At 40.4% G+C, this 22,941-nt stretch overlaps 2 protein-coding genes across 16 annotated transcripts in view; one reads left to right on the plus strand and one right to left on the minus strand.

Moving 5' to 3' along the window:
• Positions 1 to 19,143, minus strand: part of rpp30 (ribonuclease P/MRP 30 subunit) — a 38,480-nt gene extending 19,337 nt beyond the window's left edge. The window contains exons 1-6 of the mRNA XM_069900593.1: positions 18,927 to 19,143; positions 17,103 to 17,158; positions 13,181 to 13,237; positions 7,675 to 7,749; positions 5,810 to 5,881; positions 1,992 to 2,081 (exon numbers count right to left, since the gene is read on the minus strand). Coding sequence (XP_069756694.1) covers positions 1,992 to 2,081; positions 5,810 to 5,881; positions 7,675 to 7,749; positions 13,181 to 13,237; positions 17,103 to 17,158; positions 18,927 to 19,008 — 432 coding nt within the window. The 5' untranslated portion in view covers positions 19,009 to 19,143. The remainder of the gene's footprint in view (positions 1 to 1,991; positions 2,082 to 5,809; positions 5,882 to 7,674; positions 7,750 to 13,180; positions 13,238 to 17,102; positions 17,159 to 18,926) is intronic.
• A 222-nt stretch (positions 19,144 to 19,365) lies between these two features.
• Positions 19,366 to 22,941, plus strand: part of LOC138744435 (kinesin-like protein KIF20B) — a 262,166-nt gene continuing 258,590 nt past the window's right edge. For 12 of the 15 annotated variants that reach the window (XR_011345532.1, XR_011345530.1, XR_011345534.1 and 9 more), the window contains exon 1: positions 19,367 to 19,483. The gene's annotated coding sequence lies outside the window, so the exon portion shown is untranslated. Of the gene's footprint in view, positions 19,484 to 22,941 lie in introns of all 15 variants that reach the window. The other 3 variants (XM_069900601.1, XM_069900603.1, XM_069900602.1) reach the window with 1 other exon arrangement.

Here is a 22,941-nt window from a genome sequence, read left to right on the forward strand (position 1 = left end):
AAATACAAGAATAAAATATTGTTAATTTATATAATCTTTTTTGTATTATGATACGGGAGGGAGGGGAAAGTGGTATGGGATAAAATAAACTCTGTATGATATACACTATTGTTGGAAAAAATTTATTGTTTATTTGGATTTATACGAGACTTTGAAAATCAAAAGGGGAACCAATGGATTTCCAAAAGGCATTTGATTTGATGCAGCATAAATCTTGTGCTAGCTCGTGATGCATGGAATTGGGACAAGAAATTGATATGGACCTACTATAATCAGGGAGGAGGAACAGAAACATCAAAATCAGAACTGCCAGGCTGGGAAATAGCTTCTTCCACAGGCTGTGAGACTGATGAATGACATCCTGTAACCTTGGATATCTAAAAATGAAACTAGTGATTTATTCAGAAATATATCTGCATTTTAATTTTATATTATGTTTGTGGATAATTATCTAATGTGTATTGTGTATGTGTGTGCACTGTGGTCAACAAAAACAGTTTTGTCGGATTGCACACATACAGTCAGATGATCAATGAACTTGATTGAGAAGACCAAGTTGGTACAAATGGGTACTTCTCTGTTAGCACTGGTTTGTGCAGTACCTCAATACTGAGCCACACTGTATATAATATTACAGTATTTTAATAGTTTGGAGAAAGGGACCAACTTCATTATAAACAAGCTTGCTGATGACACAAAATTGTTTGGAGGGGAAAATTACGCAGAGCATGGAATCTGCAGAGATTATAGATAAGGTAAGTGAGCAAAGATAATGACAGGTAGTGGGTTAATGGAATGAGCTGCCAGAGGAGATAGATGAGGCAGGTACTATTGCAATATTTAAGAAAAAAATTAGATAATGTTTCTTTTCAATGAAACAAATTGATGAACTGGTCTTCACATCAGTATCCAACCAACATTGCTGTGTGCTTTAGAGCAAGTCCTCCAAGGAACATAAGAGCTGACCAGAAGAAGCTCAAGTATGATCACCATTTTAAATGAGTTAAACAATGCTGATCTAGATCTGTAGGGTAACTTGCTAAGCATTTCATGAGAATCGACTTAGTGATGCAACAAGATCTGCTGAAAAAGAAACAATTAAACTTCCAACCTTACATTTTAGGCAACCCATAAAGGTTTTCATTGAAACCATATAAATTATAATACTCCAGCATGCAAATGTTTACGATGATAATTCATTATTAAGTTACAGCAGTAAAATGTACCACTGCCAAAGAATTGTGCAATTTCCACTGCTTTTTCAAAAGACAGCTGAGACGTTACTTGGCTCTTGAAATCAGGCAAGAACATCATGAATGAACCAGTTTAAATAAAATTTATTAGTCACAATTAAATACATCTCAAATAAAAAAATATAAAATTCAGGATGGAAATTTACCTTCACGAAAAACTCAGTGAATAACATTAAAGAGGTGTACAGAAGCAAAGGAGTAAAGACAGTTTATTTTAAAACTTTCCTCATCATTAACAATGCAAAGTCTAGGCTTTAACATTTTTTCCTCATCTTTGCATCTTTCAGCCTTCCGATACGGATTTTTAAAATTACTTGCTTTGTTTCTGTTGAGATGTGGCTATTTTGCCTGCCATACTCTTTACCCATTTTCTTTTATTTGTGCAGTCTAGCCTGCTGGGCATGTCTCAGTGGGCCAGACTATACAACATGACAGATTACATAATATTACAAACAATTTACACAATAGCTTATTATTACGATCTTAACTGCCCTTTTATTTTAGCCAAGAGATTTGTTTGTTCTACCCACCATCTTCCACCACCTTCTCCATTACTGAAACTACCTTTCTTTTCCAATTCTGACTCAGAAAAATTCAGTTTCTTCCCACAACTGCAACCATTTTGCTGAGATTTACCATCAATGATTTTTTTCATAAATTGGTCCTCTATTTCCTGGTGGCTTAAAACACACAAACACACTTCAAAACTGAAAATCCTATTTTTCAAAAAGTACCTACCCCATTCACAGGAGGCCGGGTGATACGGAATGGGAGCTTTGCCGTTCCTTGAATACAAATTAGGTCAACATCCAAAGTCATACAAGCCACCTGTTAAAAATCTGCATTTTAAACAAATACTTTTGTGATAGATATAACAAAGCAGGTTTTACTTAATAAACTATATTCCATACAGAATGCAAAATATTAACATAGGACCAGTTGCTCAAAAAGTATTATTTCATCTCTGGACAAAATTACCTTGCCTTTCTGTTCTTCATGTCACCATTTCTTTGGCTCATTTTCTCACATTTCATTGTGATTTTTATTTACCTATTATCACATATTTCACATTGTTGTATTTTTGTGTCTCTGCATGAATGGAAATACTTTTTCAAAGACTGGTCTGCCCAGCAGGGGATGAATTGGTTAGAAAGAGAGCAGAAACAGTCTTTATCAAGGCATAAAGTTACACACACTGACTCAATCCAAAGACAGACAAATTAAACAAATGAACAAGATTGATAAACCAGAGACGTGGATCTAAGAAAAAATAATTTCCAATATCATAAAAGCAATATTGTATGTCATGCTCAAGTTTTTTAAAAATTAACAGATCTGCAAATCGGTCTCAAAAGAGAAAACAATGCAAGGCTCAAACACTTTAAATTTCATTGGGTGCAACTAAAAAGCGTTCATTGAGTTTCTCACAGCTGGCAGCACTTAACCAATAACTGAGATTTCACCCAGCAGCTGGATGCAGTCAACATCACCAGCCCAAATCCAGCCACTGGATCGTGCCGATTCATACAGTTTAGTCACATCTGCTCCAGAAAGCAGGGAATTTGTTCTCAGGTTTATGGCAGGAAGATATGGGAAACTTGTACTGACGACTCAAGCAAGACCATTGCAGTAAATACAAGGTTGGTCAAGGTTTGGAGACAGTTATGGAGGATGCCCATAAAGCATGGACTGTAGGGCAATGCAGAAGCTAAAACAAAGGTCTATTAAATAGTTTATATGAAGAGTTCAGAAGGTGTGGAAATTCTCACAGTAAAGGACAACCTTCATGTGATGAGATGAGTTTCATTTATATTCTGTACAAATTGATTTCTCAAAATTCTCAATGATCATCCTTCTCACTCTTCCCCTTTACTTGTCTTTTGCCCATTTTGAAAGAACAGTTTGACCTCATCAGTGAGATGTTACAGCTTCTGATACTTACATGCCTAAAGTACGGGAGAAACGGGGGTATTGAAGATTAGTCATGTATTCATTACACCTAAGCACAACCTCATGCATTGTGGGAGTTGACACAAATTTGAAAGTGGATAGGCATACTCACCAAATCTGACATCAGTTTAATCTGGAGATTGGTCAAGCACAATGACCTTTTGCAATCAAGTAAGGTCTCTTGGTCAATGCAGGAAGTTTACAAATTGCGTACAGTCTAAACATTAGTAGTCATACAGTATGGAACAAGCCCTTATGCCCAATTTGACCAAGCTGATGTTCTCGGCGAGCCCAATTTGCACATTCTGGTCCACATTATACTAAACCTTTCCAATTAAATCTGTCCAAATGCCTTTTGAATGTCAGAAATGTACCTACTTCTATAGCTTTTATTGGCAACTTGATATAAAGGCAGACTTTCTCTTTTGAAAAAGATGCCCCTCAAATCTCTCTCCTCTCATCAAATCCTATGTTCTCTAGTTCTGCAGAAGTCTACCATGAGAGAGAGAGAGAGAAAAAAAACAAGCATTTTATTTATGCCCCACAATTTTATAGTCCTCTCAGGTCACCCCTTGTTAAAGCTGCGAGGGAATTCATCTGGTAATGGCAAGTTACAGTCAGGTAATTTGGGTGGGGGAGGTGTTGAAGAGGGAATTAAGCGAGTCAAGTGATAGCAAGGCATTGAGAAGGCCCTTTGGTGTGTCCTTTAAACACTGAACTAATGTCCCACTTGAGAGTCTGACTTGATGAGATAATTGGTAGAGTTTTTTAAATTTAGAGATACAACATAGTAGCCCCCTGAGAACACATTGCCAAAATACACCCAAGTGACTTATCAACCTATATCTACTTGTATATAACTAAACACTATACGTCTTTGGAACGTGGAAAGAAATTGAAGTACCCAGAGGAAACACACACTGAACATACAAACTCCTTGCAGACTTCATCAGATTCAACCTCATGTCACTGGCATTTTAATGGTGTTGTGCAAATTCTCTCAAGAGCAGAGCAAGGAGAACCTCACTCCTACTTTGAAAATTATTTACTCTTCTGTGCCAGGTAATGACAATGCAGTGGAAAAAGTGGTGGAGGAAACAGTCTTTTTAGAGACGCTCAGTCTTCCCTAGCTCCGAGTCTGAATCAGTTATCTGATTCCAAGGGATAACAGCTTGTTGTCATGCAGATCAGCATGGTTAAAAAGGAACAGAATTTCCAAATATTGTTGGGAATCTAAGCACGTGGGGATGTTGCAGGTCATTGGGGAGATAGAAAAAAAAAATCAGTCGTAATCTGTTAGATATTACAGGCTGTCTTGCAGGTCTGTGTCCTCAAAATGGATCTCAAAGCAGTAATTTCTGTAATAGGTATTTTATATCTAACTAAACTCTAGCGTCATCCTTGTGTTCAGGAGTCCGTTGACACACCAGTTGTTCCTTATTGACAGGAACCAGTCCATCAGAACAAGCTCATTATGAGCATCCTGGTAGAATACATGCATCTTAAAAGTCAAGAGAAACTGCCTTCCACAATCAGAGGAAACAGGGTGATATACTAGTGTGTTCAAGCTCAAATATTTACAAAAACTAACAGGCACTGGCAACAAGTCCATTTTGTTTCATTTTTCCTATGCGGCCAATCTCTCCACGCATCCCTCTCCCACATTTGTACAGCCTATGCTGAACAACTGGCACAAATGATCAAAGGTCTGCTTTATGCCAACATCGACAATTCTGTCAATAAAGGATTTTAAAAAGCCAAAATATTCCTGCTGATTAGTATTAATTTCTGGTTTGTGGTCCATATGTGTTTGCCCGCACAACATACCAATGTGCAGACTGCCTTGAAGCAAGTGAGCTTTGCACTCTGACAGACGTTACTTACCCAAACTCTGGTCATGTGTGTAAAAAACAAGGCATACCATTACAGCATAAATTAAATAAAACTGCAAACAGATGAGAGATAAGGATACTGGAAAACCATGATTTGTTGTCAATTTTTTTTTAAAAAAAAGCATCTAGTTCCAGCACAGAAATGGTATTAAAATTTGATGAGCTGTAGCTATAATTCAATGTCGACTGTTTGCTGTGAAGGGTGGGCTGTGAAGGTGAAGTAGTCAAAAGTGGGATTGATAGTCACATCATTAAAAATCTTGAATTCAATGCCAGTAAGATATTGTGACTGGATGGCTGTGAACCTCTTGCTTGCGATGGAGCTTGGAAATTGATAGTATGCATCTGCAGGCAATACAACACAAGATTGAGACTTTTTGGCTGCTCTCTGTCAAGAACCAGCAGCCAAAGCCATTACAGCCTCTGCATGCCAATCAAATCTATTGCAACAAGCCCCTTTCATATCCATTTTGAGGGCCAATGCCCAGAGCAGTCCCATGCTGTGAATTTTTAAAAAATTAGGGATGGGAAATGGAGCTATGAAAAGGAAATGTTTTTTTTTGTTTAATTTAAGCATTGTTGCTGCTGGAACACATCTACTTGCAAATACTGGATCAACAATCTTAAAAAACTTCACGAAAATTAAGACAAGTAACTATTTTCTCATGTAAACAGATAAGGGTTAATTAAACTTTTTTGATTCAGTTCACTTACATGAAACAACTTTTCTGTTTTTGGTTCCACAGCGATAATATCATATGCCATGGTGTGAGGGTGGGCAGTTCTCTGTAACAAAGTTTGTGGTCAAGATTGTCACAAAACAGGAATCATATGAATTTTGCATTCAACACGCTTGATTGAAATCAGAATTATATTTCCTACGTTAGCCAGTAAAATACATTAAACATCCTGAAAAAAAAACCTCTTTTAATCTTTTCCAAAGTAACCACATCTTCATTATTCAGTTATTTTTTTCAATCTCATAACAATCTAACCCTAACATATTCCACAAGCGTTCAACATGAAGAGGAAATACTTCCTCATTTCAAAATGTGAAATTAAAATGATAAAGCTATTCCTTTAAAATACATAATATTAACCTCAATCGAGACCATAATATCTGAGACAAGCTTCCATATGAACATCTGAATAAAGACAAACACAGTTTGTATTAGAGGATGTACCAAATATTATGATAACTTCAATTTGGATCAGTCTTGGAGCTAAACAAGTCTGCAGATGCTGGGGTTGAGTGCAATGCACAAACATGCTGGGGAAACACTCCCTGCATAGTCTATACTGGCCCTAGATATGACAAGATCTATACTTGGCTCTATACCTCAAACCATTCCTCCAATTCCAAGGTTCTCATTGCTCTTTGTACAGGAAGTGTAAATGTGCTCAAGTTGATCATATGATTTTTTTTTACTGGAAATTAGAAGAGAGCCTGAGAATACAGCAATGGTACATAGAAATGAATAAATGTATTCCATTGGAAAAAATAACATATAATTTAAGAAATAACATCACAGTATTTGAACAAATTTGGGAACCGTACATGGAACACAACAGAGATGTCCTACCGAGGACCTCCACCACCTAAAATGACAGAAGGAGAAGACAACGAAATGAACTGACCCAGTATGTAAAAGTAGAAGACACAAATTTCTTGTTTATTTTCATTGTGTGATGACACTGTTTAATGGGTTTAATGTATCATATAGGTTGAACATTGAGTGGGTGGGGAGGTGGGGTGAAGGAGGGAGGGAAGGGAGAGGGGGAAGGGGAGAAAATGACACTGTGTATATTCAAGAGGGAAATGTTTGTGTGTATTTTGGTTAGTATGGTTCATAGTGTGAAAAATAAAATTAAAAAAAAAGTTGATCATATGATGAGATTATTGCTATAAACATTATACAATGTACAGGTTCTTACGTGCTTCAGCCAAACTATCAACTCGCTAAAAAAACCCAATTACTTCTGTACACATTAAAATTAAAAAAGTTCAAAATGAATAAAATAGTGCCACAACTTGTTTTCCTTCTGTACTCATAATTTATAGATTTCATAGGCCTGTGCCATAAACATTGTCTATGCCAATCTAAAAACACAGAAGATATCCTTAACCTGACTTCCAGAAAGTATATATTCTCAAATGTTTTAAATATGATGAATTTGTCCTTACCACTCTTTCAGGCAGTGAGACTGAGACCCTGACCGTGCTCTGCAATTTTTATTCTCCTCATTTCCCCTGTAATGACTCCACTAATTTATTTAAATGTATGCTTCTCAGTATTTGACAGCACTACAAAGGGAAATTCATCCCTCTAATTCTCTCTGGATTCTTTAAATTTATATATACACAGACAATTCAAAGAACTCTCCCCTCAATTTTCTGCTCCAAAGTAAATCCAAGTTCAACTTTCATCATTTCTACAACTTTTATTCTCAGAAACATTCTATCCATCATCTTCTACATTCTTTTCAGTGCAATCAAGTTATCAACTTTAAGAACTTATTAGTTGGCAAATCTTAGCTTGAAAACAGAATCTAGGGTCAATTAAAATGTACATACTTACCAATTGATTGTAATGAGAGACATCAGAAGCAATCAAGGTAAGTCTGGTCAGGATTTTAATTTGTTTCGATTTCCCCTGTTACAGAGAAATTCATCAGCTTTATGAATTTTGAGCTTCGCTTCACCAAAAAGAACATTTTTCCTTTTGGATGAAATGGTTAATTCCCAATACAATTCCACACAAATAATTTAGAGACAAATTGAAAACTGTCTTCGAAAGTTCTAGTCACAGGTCAACGCCTTTTAAAAAAAAAAATCTTTTGTGCCTTTTACATGTATGTGAAGAACAGGAGGATGGCCAGAGGACAGGTCCATTTATGGACAAAATGTGAAATCTGTGCCTGGAACCAGAGGATGGGGAGGTCATGAATGAATACTTTTCTTCTGTATTCAGCAGGGAGGACGTTGACAAATGAGAGGTCAGCATAGAGAAGGCAAATGCATTGGAGCATGTTGAGGTTACTAGGTAGCATGGGAACTTATGAAAAACAGGAAAGATAAGCCCCCAGGGACAGACAGAATTTACTGTGAAATGTACCCTGAATTACTACAGGAAGTGAAGGAAAGGATTGCTGGGGCATTGACAATTTTGTGTCCTCCCTTCCACAAGGGTGGTAACAGTTCAAGTGATGTTCAAGGATGTTCAAGTGAGGTGAGAAGGAGAATCCTGGGAATTATAGAAGAATGAGTCTTTTGTCAGTGGCAAGCAATTCTTTGGAACAAAATTACCAGCATTTGGGAGGTTGGTGTTGCTTTGTGAAGGGCAGGTCAATTCTCATGAACCTAACTGCATTTTTTGTAGTAGTGACAAGAGATTGAAAGTAGAACCGAATTTTAATAAGCTATTTGGCAAGGTTTCTGTATGATCGTTCCATGAGGAAGTCTTGTATCATACAATCACTGGATACATTATGTTGTTACGAGGATTCAGAAATAGCTGGCCCATGGTTCACAGAAGACAGAGGGCGGTAGTAAGTGGTGTATTGTCTCACTTGAGATAGTAACCAGTGCTGTTCTGCAGGTATCTGTTCTGGTACACCTATTCTTTGTGATACTTATAAATCACTTAGATGAGGAAGTGGGGGGGAAGAGTGTTTCTACCAAGCTTGAAGATGACACAAATTTTGGAGATGTGGTGGAAAGTCTCTAAGGTTGTAGGCTGCAATGGGAGAAACAGGATACAGAAACGGGCATAGAAATGGCAGATGCAGTTCAATTGAGAAAAGTGTGAAGAGATAGACTTTGGAAGATTGAACCTGAAGGCAGAGTACGTGAATCACGGCAGTAGTGTTGAAGAACAGAGGGACTTTGGAGTCCAAGTCCATTGATCATTCAATGTTACCATGCAAGATGGCAGGGTGTACGTTGTGTTGACTTTCATGAGTTTTGTGGTTGAGTTCATGAGCTGTGAGGTGAAGTTGTGGTGTAAAAACTTCTGGATAGACCACACTGAATATTGTGTTCAGTTCTGGTTAACCTCATGATAGAAAGTTTATGGATGCTTTTGAGTGGGTGCAGAGATTTACTTGGACAGCATCTTATGAGGAATAATTAAGCAAGCCTGGACTTTTTCCTTTGGGTTGACAGAGTACAAGGCAAATTAGAGGTGTCTAGCATTACGAGAGGCAGAGATAATGGACAGCTAGATTCAGATTTATTGTCAGAGTACATACATCACAAATAACCCGGAGAATATTTTTTTCCTGCATGTGAGGCAGAATTACCACTTATTGGTAATGGTTAAAAAAATACACAAAGTGTACATGAAAACAAATAAAGAACTGTAAACAGATAAAATGTAAACAAACTGTGCAAAGAGAATTTTTAAAAAATCAATAAAGTGCAAAAGGTAGAGTCCTTAAATGAGTGATTGAGTTGTTGTGAGGAGTCTGAAGTTGGAGGGATAGCAGCTGTTCCTGAACCTGGTAGTGAGTCTTGTAACACCTATCGTCTTTCCTGATGGTAGCAGCAAGAACAGAACGTGTTCTGACATGATCCCACGGCAGCATTCCCTGTAGATCAGTGGTTCTCAACCTTTCTTTCCGTTCACATATCATTTTAAGCAATCCCTCTGCCATCGGTGCTCTGTGATTAGTAAGGGATGGCTTCAGGTGGGATGTGAGTGGGAAGGGAAGGTTGAGAATCACTGCTCTAGACCCAAATGTTACTGAAATATTTTGCTTGAGGAAAATTGTCATTGGGCCATTTCCTTTGGAGCTATGAAACCGTGCACATAACGAGTCAATTAGAGACGATTAAAACAGTGGTTTTCAAACTTTTTCTTTCCACCCACATAAGAATTAAACAATCCTTTACTAATCACAGAGCACCTGTGGCATAGGGAATATTTAAAGTGGTATGTAAGTGGAAAGAAAAAGGTTGAGAACCACTGCTGTTGATGTTCTCAATAGAGGGGTGGATTTTGTCTGTGATGTTCTGGGCTGTGTCCACTACCATTTGCAGGGCTTTATCCTCAGGGGTATGTATTGGTTTCCCCATATCAGACTGTGATGCAGCCAGTTAGCACAGTTTCCATTGCGCATCTGTAGAAATTTTCCAGAGTTTCCAATGTCATACAAAACCCCTGCAAGCTCTTGAGGAAGATGAGGTGCTTTCATCATGATGCCATTATTGTGTTGGGTCCAGGAAAGATCCTCCAAAATAGTGACTCTCAAGAACTTAAACTTAGTCACCCTCTCCACCTCTGATCCCCAATTATCACTGGATCATATACCTCTGGTTTTTCCCTTCCTGAAGTCAACAATCAGCTCCTTGACTTTGGTGATATTGAATGCAAGATTGTTCTTTTGCATCATTCAGCCAAATTTTCAATCTCCCTCCTGTTTGCTGACCCATCACCTTTCTTTATACAATCCACTACCATGGTATTGTCGGCAAATTTGTAGATGGTGTTATTGTCATACCGGACCACACTGTCATCAGTGTAAAATGAATAGAGCAGGGGGCTAAGAATACAGCCATATCGTCCTCTGGTACTGATGGAAATTGTAGAGATGCTCTTACCAATCCTCACTGATTGTGGTCTGAAGGGGAGGAAATCCAGAATATAATTATAGTACACAGTGGGGTGTTGAGTCCTAGATCTTGGAGTTTGCTGATCAGTTTTGAGGGATGATGGTGTTAAATGCTGAACTATTGTCGATAAAGAGCATCCTGATGAATGAATCTTTGCTGTCGCAGTAATGCAGGGTCTTGTGTGGAGCCAATAAGATGGCATCTGCCGAAGACCTGTTGCTACAATAGGTGAATTAGTATGGATTCATGTCACTGCTCAGACAGGAACTGATATGCTTCAACACCAGCCTTTCAAAATATTATCACTGCTACTGGTTGATAGTCATTAAGGCAGGTCACTGCACTCTTCTTGGGCACTGATATGATTGATGCCAGAGTGAGATATTGAAGATATCTGTAAATACACTGTGAACAAGTTGGTCAGCCCAGATTTTTAATACTCAGCCAGGAATTCCATCTGGACCAGATGCTTTCCTCAGATTTACTCTTTTGAAGGCAGCCCAGACATCATCTTCAGATACAGACAGGATAAGATCACCAGGGGATGTGGGAGTGCAGAGAAGTGGTCTTTCCTGTTACTGTGTTCAAATTGGGCATAGAAGGGATTGAGTTCCTCTGGGAGTGAAGCTTTGCCGTCCGCTACTGCACCAGATTTGGTCTTGAGACAGGTTATGTCATTTAGGCCCTGCCACAGCTATCAGGTGTCCTTTGGTGTTTCCACTTTTATCCAGAATCTCCATTTCGCCCAGGAGATGATTTTTCATAGGTCACACATGCTCCTTCTGTATTGGTCTGGTTCTTTGAACTTAACTGCCTGTGATTTGGCTCTTAGCAGGTTCTAGATTTCATTGTTAATCCAAGGCTTCTGGTTGGGGAAAACCCTGAACAATTTAGTGGGGACACACTCATTTTGATAAAAGTCTGCGACAGTCCTGGAGTAATCGTTAAGATCCTCAGCCGAGTCCTTGAACACTGCCCAATCCGCTGACTTGAGGAAGCCCTTTTACTGTTCTTCAGCCTCCTGTGACCACCTCCTAGTGGTCCTGATCTCCAGAGCCTCTCTTTTTAGGCACAAGAAACACAGACAAGTGATCAGATCTGCCAAAATGCAGTCTCAGGAAAAAAAATGGTAGGCCTTCCTTATTTCGGAGTAAAACTAATCATGTGTCCTGGGACCTCTTGTACAGCAAGTTACATGCTGGTCATAATTGGGCGTGGTTTTCTTGACACAGGCCTAGTTCATCGGGCTAGGCTGTCTCTTGTTTACTGACCACCAAATGTAGCTCTGCAAGTAATTGGCATCGGGAGGGATATAAACTCCGGTGAGAATTACTGATGAGAAGTCTTTGGGTGTCGATAGAAGGGCCTGCATTTGCTTTAAGGCAGTAAAGCAGGAGCTCGACAAAACCCCAATGTCCGTGGACCGTGCAGTATTTATGAAAAAGCACACACCATCCCCTCTCTCTTTGCCAGAATCCGAGTTCTGATCAAGTCAGTGAATGGTGAAACCAATGAGTGTCTGTCCGGTGTGTTCTCGGTTAGCCAGGTCTTGGTGTAGCAAAGATTTGAAATTTGTCTTACCCATCTATGATAATGCAGTTTTGCCCTCAGGTTGTCATTTATCATCTCGTGACTGGACAGTCACTGGTAACCAGGGCTGCCATGGCCAAGACTAATGCACATTTGTTTGGGTGAGGGGAGTAAAGCTTCAGGGTAATGTCAGAAATAGTGCTTTTTAAAAAAAAAAAATGCACACAATGGTGGTTAACTGGAATGTATTGCCAGAGGATTGGTAGTTAATGCTAACATATTTTAAAGAATCTTAGATACACTTATAGACAATAAAAAGGGCATGTTATGGATTGTGAGGGACGGAAGAATGAAAGTGATCATGGAGTTGATTTATATAGATCAGCAGATCATTGCGCTACATGCTCTAACACTGAAAGAATTTTTCCGATAGAAAGAAAATAAATTTATAGCGATAAACTCAAATATAAAAGCAGGTTTTAACTGCGATTGGGACTTTTAATTACATTTATACAGACTAGATGTATGCAGCAAATTAAGTAATGCATGACAAAAGAAATTCAGAATGTTAAGTTTGATCGATGAACTGCATTTGTAAAATACGCAGAACAATGAAAGGTTGTTATCAAACACAAAATGGATGTTCAACAAATTGTAAAGCAGGAAAAATTTTCTAAGCTATTCATCCTGATAAGTTTAATTGCATAAAATTCTTTTTGATAAATTGCTGAGAAAAGAGCATATGAAATAAAACCTACAGCTGCAACATTATCAGAGCAGGAACCTTGAAATATACAATAAAAGTATGAAAAGTAATCAAATTTGGTATATTAAAACAATACTTGCATCTCTAAAGCAAATCCAGTCAGTCTTTTAGCAGTTTTGTTATGTAAGTAACTGGAACATTCAAATCATTCTTTGCAATACATTTCTGAACACACCTGCACAATAGGTGGAGATGGAAAAAGCTCTGATACAGATATTGGATTGGTAGTTTCCTGGAAAACAATTTTATTATAATAAGTGAAATGAATCATTTCAATTCATATACCATATTTGATGGCATACAAGACCCACACCCCCCCCCCACCCCCCAAATGACTCAAAAATATCCTCCGGGTCTTGTATGTGAAGATGAAGTTAGGGCGATGATCAACGCCACATGACTCACTAGCTTCGACGCCATCTTTCATTGGCGGCTGGTGGCAGGCTGCCTCCTTGTTCCCAGGGCCCTACCATCAATTGCAAGTCGTGTCCTGGTTTGACATAAATTGCCATACCAGATACTAAACCAAATTATACCATTTCCTGGCCCACTTTCCCAGTTCATCTTTAATAACCTCCCCTGCCATCAATTTTGATGTCATCTGCATACTGACAAACCATTCCACTGACATTCTCATCCAAATCATTAATATAGATGAACAGTGAACAAAACACCAATCCCAATGACACACAACTTCTCACAGGCCACCAGACTGAAAAATAATTCTCAATCACCTCTCTTCTAACATTAAGCAAATTTGTGTCTAATTTGTGAGATTGCCTTGGATCCCATGTCAGTGGCAAGGATGGTACTAGAGAAAAATACTTGAGGATAAAATTTATAAGGCAGGCATGGCCAGATTAGGGACAGTATGGGTTTGTGTGGGGCTTTTTAGCACTTTTTTTAAAAAAAAAGTTATCCACAGCTGACTATCCGTACCCTCACCGTCCTTGTTTTTAAACTGAAATATACTTTGTGGACTGAAAATCTCCAAAATTTCTCCACTGTTCATCAGTTGTGCTCCCAATTAACAAACTCCTCCCTCATCCCAATGCAATCTCCTTTGCTTAGTCATATTACACTTGCTTTGGATCTTACTTACTCCTAACTGCATGAAAAAAATCATCCATATTGTGATCACTCTTTCTAAGAGGTTCCTATAAGATTACGTTGACTTGTCTCATAACACTGGACTGGATCCAAGATAACACGCTCCCTTAATAGTTTCATAAGATATGGTTCAACAAAACTATATGAAGCCCTCCTGAAGTCTGCCTTCATATTGTGATTTAACAATCACTCATTAAAAAGGCTAAAATCACGCATAACAACTGCAATTCGGTTCTTCAATAATGCTAGAAACTGGATTAGATATCAAGAATAGAGTTAAACAGGAACGCCTGCTGACTCTCGAGTTATAGAGCAATTCACAAGTGTTGCAGAAACTCAGCAATTCACGCAGATTCTATAGGAAGCAAAAGTTAACCAACTTTTTGGGCCTGAGCTCTTCATCAAACTATGAGAAAAAAGCAGGCAAGTACCTTAATAAAAAGGTGGCGGGGAAGAGAAGGAGGAGGAAGGGGCAGGGGGAAGAGACCAGGCTAACAGACAAGAGATTAGAGGCTGATGCAGGTGGAGGGCAGGAGAAAAAACCTAAGTGAGTGAAGATGGTACCTCTCTGAATGGAAAGGGAAGTAGGTGGGGAGCTAGAGGACAGGAGACCAAGGGAAAAGGAAAGCATGAGACTCGGGGAGAGGTTTAACAGAAATTGGAGGTCTACGTTTGTGCCATCTGCTTGGAGCATGCCCAGATGGAATAAAGGTGTGGCTCCTTCAATTTTAAGGTTGCCTCATTTTGGCTGTGCATGAGGCCATGGATAGACATGACAGTGTTGGAATGATACATGGAATTAAAAGGGCCAGCCACTGGAAGGACCTTGCTATTGCAATAGACAAAGCAAAGGTGCTCCACGTAACGATCTCCCAGCCTGCATCCAGTCTCTTCAATGAAAAGGAGGTCACTTTGGGAGTACTAAGCACAGTTTGAGGCCCTGATGGTGGTGAGGGAGGAAGTGTGGGTGCGATAGCATTTCCTGCAGTTACAGGGGTAAATACCGAAGGGGCAAATAGTGGGAAGGGATGAGTGGATGAGAGAATTCAGGAGGGAGGAGTCCCTGTGGAAAACAGAGAGGGAAGGGAAAGATGTGACTAATGGTGGGATCATGTTGGAGGAGGCATAACTGCAGAGGCTGGTGGGATGGTAGGCGAGGAGAAGTGGAATCTTGTTGCGCCTCAAAATAGAGCAGATGTGCAGCAAATCGAGGAGCTGCTTCATACCTAGACTTCTGCAGGGATTTTTTTAATTAAAAAAAAATTTAGACATACAGCACGGTAACAGACCACTTCTGCCCATGAGTTGGTGCCACCCAATTTATACCCAATTAACCTATAGCCCCCAGTACATTTTAAATGGTGCAAGGAAAGCGGAGCTCCCAGGGAAAACTCACGCAGACACTGGGAGACAAACGCCTTACAGACAGCACAGTATTCAAACCCTGGTCCCGTTCAATGGCACTGTAAAGGTGTCGTGCTAACTGCTATGCCAACCGTTCCAACTGTATTCCCTTTTCTCAACTTCTCCATCAAATTTATTCGCAGGGACAGATAAGACAAGAACTCAGCTGATGGCAGAAAAGAGGAAGTTACATCTTTTGAAGAAGGATATGTCTGATGTTGTGGAACAGAATCTCCTAGGAGCAGATTTGATGGAGAAATTGACAGAAAGGCATACAATCCTTGCAGAAGACAGGGTGTGAAGAGCTATAGTCAAGGTAACTGTAGGAGTTGGTAGGCTTGTAAAAGATATCTGAAGAGAGTTTGTCTCCAAAGATGGAGACAGAGATCAAGAACAGTGAGAATGTTGCCAGAGATGGACCAAGTGAATCTGAGGCAGGGGTGAAAGTTAGCAGAAAAATGGATAAAATTGATGAGCTCATCATGGAGGCAGCACCAATGTAGTTGATGTAGCAATCTGTGTAGGCTTTTGTTGGCTCCACATAGCCAAGAAAAAGACAGGCAGAGTTGGGATCCAGGCAGGTTCCCATGGCCACCCCTTTGACGAAGAAAGTGGGATGAGTCAAAGGAGAAATTATTGATGGTGAGAACAAATTCAGCCATATGGAGGAGGGTGGTGGTGAAGGGCAACTGGTTGGGTTTGATATTGAGAAAGAAACAGAGACCATCGATATGGGTGGGGAGGGGGAGAATGGAGGGTTAGAGATTGGATGTCCACAATGACAATGAGTTGGTCGAGTCCAGGAAACTGAAAGTTACTGAAGAGGTGGAAGGCATGTGAGGTATTGCAGATGCCTGGTAGGAAGGGACTGGACAAGAGCATTAAAAAGGAGTCACGGTAAGACGATACCAGATCAGTGGGGCAGGAGCAAACAGAAACAACATGTCTACCAGGACAACTGGGTTTATGGATCTCAGTTAGGGGGTAGAATATCTAGATGGGATGCACTTCATGTGCAATGGAGAATTCTGAGCCACATTATGTCAATTGAAATTTTCATCTTAGTCATCTCATTCATTTTCTGGAAAAAGGCCGTACAATTAACCAAAAAGAAAATCAAGCATTCATCCAGAGCAGATTCAAAATACCATAGTTGAATGTTTGGGAAATCTGATGTGCATTTAGATTGATACACAATGTTATACTGTTAATATACTTTATTCTTCTAACTGACCACTATAGAATACACCTGGTTTTTCTGTCTTGTCTCATTCGCAAATCATCTGCCAAAGTAATTGGTGGATCTTTGTGCATTCCCTCCACAACTTTTTTTAACCAAGGAGACCAAACCTGTGCATTATATCCAAGTGAGGTTGGTAAAGCCTGGTATACCCAATTTGGGTCAATTAAGGATCACGTATAAACCGCCTACCTTGTCATGTTGCACTTACATATTGTCTGTCATGATTTCTGTTCTTGAGTTGCATAATGAAAATTGTAGTCACACCAAATAGGCAAACAGATAAAAGAATCAGGCTGCATCGAGAGCACAATTTAAAAAGACATTGATAGGACAACCTTACCTGTCCTTTCTGTTGTAAATCAACCACATGATTAATTGCAACTGTTGAATATCCAACTAGAAAACACAGATAAAGCTAGTCAACTTAAAACATTAAGTGCATGCATTTTTATTTCATCTTAATAATTAAAAAAAATATTGATACTAACTAACATCATTACTTACATCAATTGTAACATTTTCAAGTTGTTTTATCATTTTAATTTAGAGAGGTAACAGACCCTTATGGCCCACAAGCCTGCACCACCCAAATATGTCCATGTGACTAATTAACTTACTAACCCCATATATCTTTGGTGTCCTACTTTACATTCCATATCCCATGATTCATTTGTCCAGTCACAAACACAAGTGAAATAAGGGAGATATTAGAAAGGTAATCTGTAGACATTTCCAAGTGCAAAGATAAGCAAAAATTTCTTGATACACTCAACTTAAGCAGAAGAAATCAAAAGAAACATATTTCCATTGATGAAAACTTTTTAAAAAGGACTAAGACAAAAACATTTCACAAGAAATATTAAGGCTGGATCTTAAGTGGCCGTTGATTTAATTGCACAAGTTATTTTTAGGCAGAACAGATTTTTTAAAAAATGAACAATTTACCATCAGCAAAACATTTTCTTTAAATTAATTAATACTTTTAATATTATTTTAAAAACTTACGATATAATCATTACTCTTTTATCAGACAACAAAAATATTTTCTGATGCAGTTCTTTTTTTTTAAACTTTATTTATTCGTTCATAAAACAAATAATATGACATATACAGCAACTAAACATGAACTTTTTTTTAATTTTATTTTTTTCTTCTTTTCCCTTTTTTTATACCCAAGCCATACACAGCAAAATAAAACTAACCAACAGCTTTTACCCCTCTAACATTAACACCTATTTGCACATTGCAGGTGTTAATTGACCCATTCACAATAGTTATGGCCGTGCACTTAAACTTGTGGCCATTTGCAATTGGATCTCCACCATTACAAAAAAAGAAAATCAACACCTTTCTAGGTATTTTTTTCTCTCTGACAGGAGGGAAAGTCCTCTAGGGGATGGGGGGAGGCTGGGGGTTGTAGCACTGAAAATATGTGGTGATATGCCCACCAGCCTCCTGTAGGGGGCGACCTCTGTACCTGCAGGAAGACCACCTGAGGGCTGACTGTCAATCAGCAGACCTGAGTAGTCCCCATAGGGGACTGACTCCACCTGGCCGGCTGTCAATCAGCCGACCCGAATTATAGACCTGAGCCGGCCCCTCCTGGGAGCCACCATGAACTGGAGTTCAGACTTCTACCCGAATAAAGCATGATAGTCTTTTCTGTTTTGCACTTGCTTGCTGCTCATCTGAGCGCACCACACCATATTTATGGGAAGGAGCCACAAATAAGAAGATTTATTAATGTATCAACGTACACACACGGTTTTCCTTCGTGCAAAGTTTTATCGTGTTTATTTCCCCCCCCCCCCAGTCAACTTCTTTCACAAGAACTCGCCACGAATAGAAAACCTTAGCCTCGTATACCCAGAAATGCTTGATAGATATTTAAACAAGCAAAATTTATGGCTGTCAAAGTGGTGATGGTTATAAAGGTCAACTTTTAAAAAAGTTTCGAGGTAAATGCACTGAGAATACCCTTTTATTTGCCACCGCCTGCACCTACTATTCGGATACCACGGAGAAAACGACTGGCGTTTCCTTAACATTTAAACGTTTCAGGGACAAGACGTGGGTCACCGACTGGAAATCGTGGACGAGTCATTTCACGTGAAACGCACCGACCGAGGCGGGGGGGGGGGGGTGGATTTTGGCCGATACTCACGATGCGCCGCGGTTTTTATGATAGCTCTCAGCCGCTGTCGGTCATCGATGTGGATGATGTTCAAATCTGCGAAACACACCATGCTGCCAATGGAGGCCAGGCCGTTTCATCGACTCCGGATCTGAAGCACTGATCACCAGTAACGAATCATGACCGAAAGAGACGTCGCAGCCGCTTCCAAAGGCCCGGCAGTCACGCCGGAACTACACTTCCCAGAATCCCGTGCGACTCCCCCCCGGTTTATTTTCCATCGATTTTTTTTAAAAAAAAAGATTGAAGAAATCGCCAATTTAGATTTCAATTTTAATCCCGCCCCCTCCCTCCAAAATCCCCCCCCCTGTATTATCCGAAGGGGAAAAATTCCCGGGAAGCCCCGCGCTGCGGCTGGTCGGCGATTGGTCAAATTTCAAACCCACGTCGCGCGCCGGGGAGCGTTAAATCACGGGCGGGGGGGGGAGGGCTGAATGGACGGCGGGGTGGTCTCTGCTGCAGTGCCCCCGACCGAGAGTCAGTCTGTTTGTACTGGGCCGCTGCCTGGTCTCACCCGTGTGGTGCAGGTAAGGCTCGTTGGGAAGGAGGAACGCGAACCCGGGCACTCGGAAAGATCAGGACCCTCGATCTCCATCGAAAGAGTCGACACGAGCAAAGGGAGGAATTGGTTTAAAAGAATGGGCGGGACCAGCTGAGCAAGTGATGATCAACGGGTGGAATTGGATGGGGTGCAAGGAGACTGACCAAAAAACTGGCAATTGGTGTTGAAAACCACAATTCCAGGGTTACGGAATCTGACTTTAAAAATAAGCTTTTCCGGCTGAATTGCTGGCAAACCAAACTCACAATTGCTTGAAAGAGGCTTGGGCCACGTCAAGGTGAGGTGGTGGGCCCGGAGAGCCTGTGGAGGAGGGGGAGGAGGGTAGAGGCAACGAGAGATGTGGCTGTAAAGGAAAGGGGCCTGGGGTCTTGGTCCATCAGGATGTCGACCACAAAGGCCAGAAGGGGTGGAGTAAATCACGAAAATCCGCAGACCCCGTGGTAGAAGTACAAACACAAAATGCTAGAGGAACTCCGCAGGTCATAAGGTGTCCTTTAGGTAGCAAAGGTTTTAAAAACGACATAGCTGATGTTTTGGGTATGAGAGAGCGTTGGTGGGTGTCTGAACAAAAAAGATAGGGGGAGGGCAAAGGCAGGAGATGGGAGGATTGATGTCTGGGTGGATAGAAGGGGAGGGGAAATAAAAGGTGCGCAAGTTTAGTAGAAAGCGGAGAAGTTGATGTTAATGCCAGCTGGTGAGATGGGGCAAAGTCGGGTGTTCCTCCAATCTGCGGGTGGTCAGGGTGGGACAGTACCCAAGGCTGTGGACAGATAGGTGCGTGTGGGGGTATGACTCAGAATTGAAATGGTTGGCTACTGGGATGGAGTAGAGTAGAGGTGCTGAGCAAAGCAGTCTCCCAATCTGTGACTGATTTCTCCAATGTAGAGAAGGCCACAAAGGGAGCAGTAAATCAGTCCTGTGGGTGAAGTGCTGTCAGTTACTTGAAAGTGGAAAATACCATGTTTGTGCCTTTTCATTGTAGATGCTCCAGGATGAATATGGGTATTTTTTTTTTGTTTGTAAAGTTTTATTCTGTGCTCCAGATTCCAACATTTGTCATCGCTGGTTTGTCCATTATAAAATAAACTGCCTGTAGCATTTCTCAGGGTCTGAATGGAGAACTTCATTAAATCAAGGTGGTGTCTTTAAAAAAGCAGCCTTTATCCTCAAAGACCCTCACCACCCAGGCCATGTGCTGTTCATTCTTGGGTGAAAAGGTATAGGAGCCTAAAGACAAGCACTCAGCAGCACAAGGACAGCTTCTTGGCTGCTTCCATCAGATTCCTGAATAATCAATGAACCAAAGACACCGCCTTACTTTCGTGCACTATTTTTAATTTTTTTTTAATATAGTGACGCAAGATGGTTATCGTATGAATGTTCGCTCTGATGTGGCTGCAAAACACTGACTTTCATGACAATAATTTCTGATTCTGGTCGATTTGATTGTTTTAGGTTTTCAGTGTTGGAGGTTTGTTGAGAGTTTTATTGGGAATTTTGACTGGTGAGATGTGTAAGGCTCGTTGTTTTGGTATTACTCCACTCGTATTGTGCCGATGTCATCACACACTGGCGTCACATCGCTGGTTTGATGTCTCCTGGGAGTTGTAGTAGTGCTGCCATAGCACCGCTATACAGCACCCCCTACCAAACCAGCAGAAAGTTTGTCTGTCTTTAGGTTGTCGACCTCTGTGACGGACTGATAAGAAGACTGCTCCATGTGAGCTGGTTTAAGCCTGTCAATAATGAAAGACTGTGGCTTCCCACCAATGTCCAAAATACTGGTCAACCTAATTTGTCTAAGTATCCTATAAGGTCCTTCATAGAGCATCTGTAAAGGTTGACCTTTACAGGTCCCCTTTGGACAAAGACACATTCAGTGTTTGAGGTCTTCACAAAAGAGTGTTCTCCATGTGGTGATGGTGATATAGGGGTCAATTTTTCTACGGTCTCCCTTGGCCTGATCAACATTTTTTTAGGATCATTGCTGGAGCTGGAATGGTAGGGGACGATTGAACTCCCCTGGAACACCAATGGTGTCCCATACACTAGCTCTGCAGATGAAATTTGGAGGTCCTTCTTTGCCCAGTGATACCCAGTTTGGGCCCTCTAACCGAGCCATCAAGGCTGACTTGAGATGGCGATGAAATCTTTCCACCATTCCATTGGCCTAGGGATGATAAATTGTACCGAGCAAGTGAGAAAAAGCCCTTCACAGCGAGGAAGTAAATTGTGGTCCTCTATCTGAAGTAACATGCGCAGGACATGCAAGTAACAAGACACCCAGAAATTGAGGAATGCCTGAACATGTGTCTAGTAGCATCTACCATAGCACGACCTCAGGCCATTGCGTAAACCTGTCTATTACAGTAAAAAGATAACGGTATCCTCTGAAACAGGAAGTGTTTCACATGGACGTGAGCAAAACACCCAGTTACTGCTGGCCGGGAAGGACTGCAGTGGTGCTGTAGTATGCCGCTGAACTTTTGCTTTTTGGCAGGCACTCGTGTAATGTCTTTTTTTAAAGACTGTGCCACACAAACCTGTTTGAAACTATACCAATGGTCAATCTGATGGATGTGAGAGACAATACAGAGTAGAATACTCGACGTTTCCATGATGTCGGAGCTACTGGGCTTGGGTGTCCAGTTGATGTATCACAGAGGAGTAGTTTGCCATTAACTCCAAACGGGACATCTTTCAATTGTAGGTTCGTGATTGCAGTCCGATAAGCATTCATCTCATGGTCATGTTCTTGGGTCGCGGCCAAAGCTATGTAGTCAGTACCTTGATCTACATACGAAACCTCGAGTGGTGCAGAGTGGGAAAGTGTATCAGCTACTACATTGTCTTTCCAGAAATGTTGTATTTTTGTGGAGAATTCTGAAATGAATGATATTTGACGTTATTGTCGAGGTGACCAGGGCTCTGTGTCCTTGGAATGCTAACTGTTTCCATTGCGCGTTGACATGTTGGAGTGCACCTCCTACAGCTATATTGGAAGTGTCTGTAAAAAGGGCGGTGACTGCATTTAAAACTGATTAGCTGAGCATAATGACATGAGTCAGCAAATCTTTCATCTTCAAGAAGGCATTGTTTCCCTCTTCAGTCCAATGAATAGTTCTAGCATTTCTGGACAGTAAATAGAAAAGAGGCTTCATGATGTGAGTTGTTCCTGGAAGAAACCGATGGCTAACAATTTACCATTCCCAAGAATTCCTCCAGGCTTTTAACCATAGCTGGTCTTGAGTATTTGGTAATAGCCTCAGCTTTGGATGGCAGTGGAGTTGTCTTCCTGAGTATCCTCTGCCCCCAAAAATCTATTTCTTGTCCAAAAATGCATTTATCTGGATTGATGGTCAGTCCAAACTTTGGAAGACGAATAAAAAGTGTATGAAGAGGTTTTAAATGCTCTTTCTTTGT

Source organism: Narcine bancroftii, chromosome 10, assembly GCF_036971445.1.
Source record: "Narcine bancroftii isolate sNarBan1 chromosome 10, sNarBan1.hap1, whole genome shotgun sequence".
In the NCBI taxonomy this organism is placed as follows: domain Eukaryota; kingdom Metazoa; phylum Chordata; class Chondrichthyes; order Torpediniformes; family Narcinidae; genus Narcine; species Narcine bancroftii.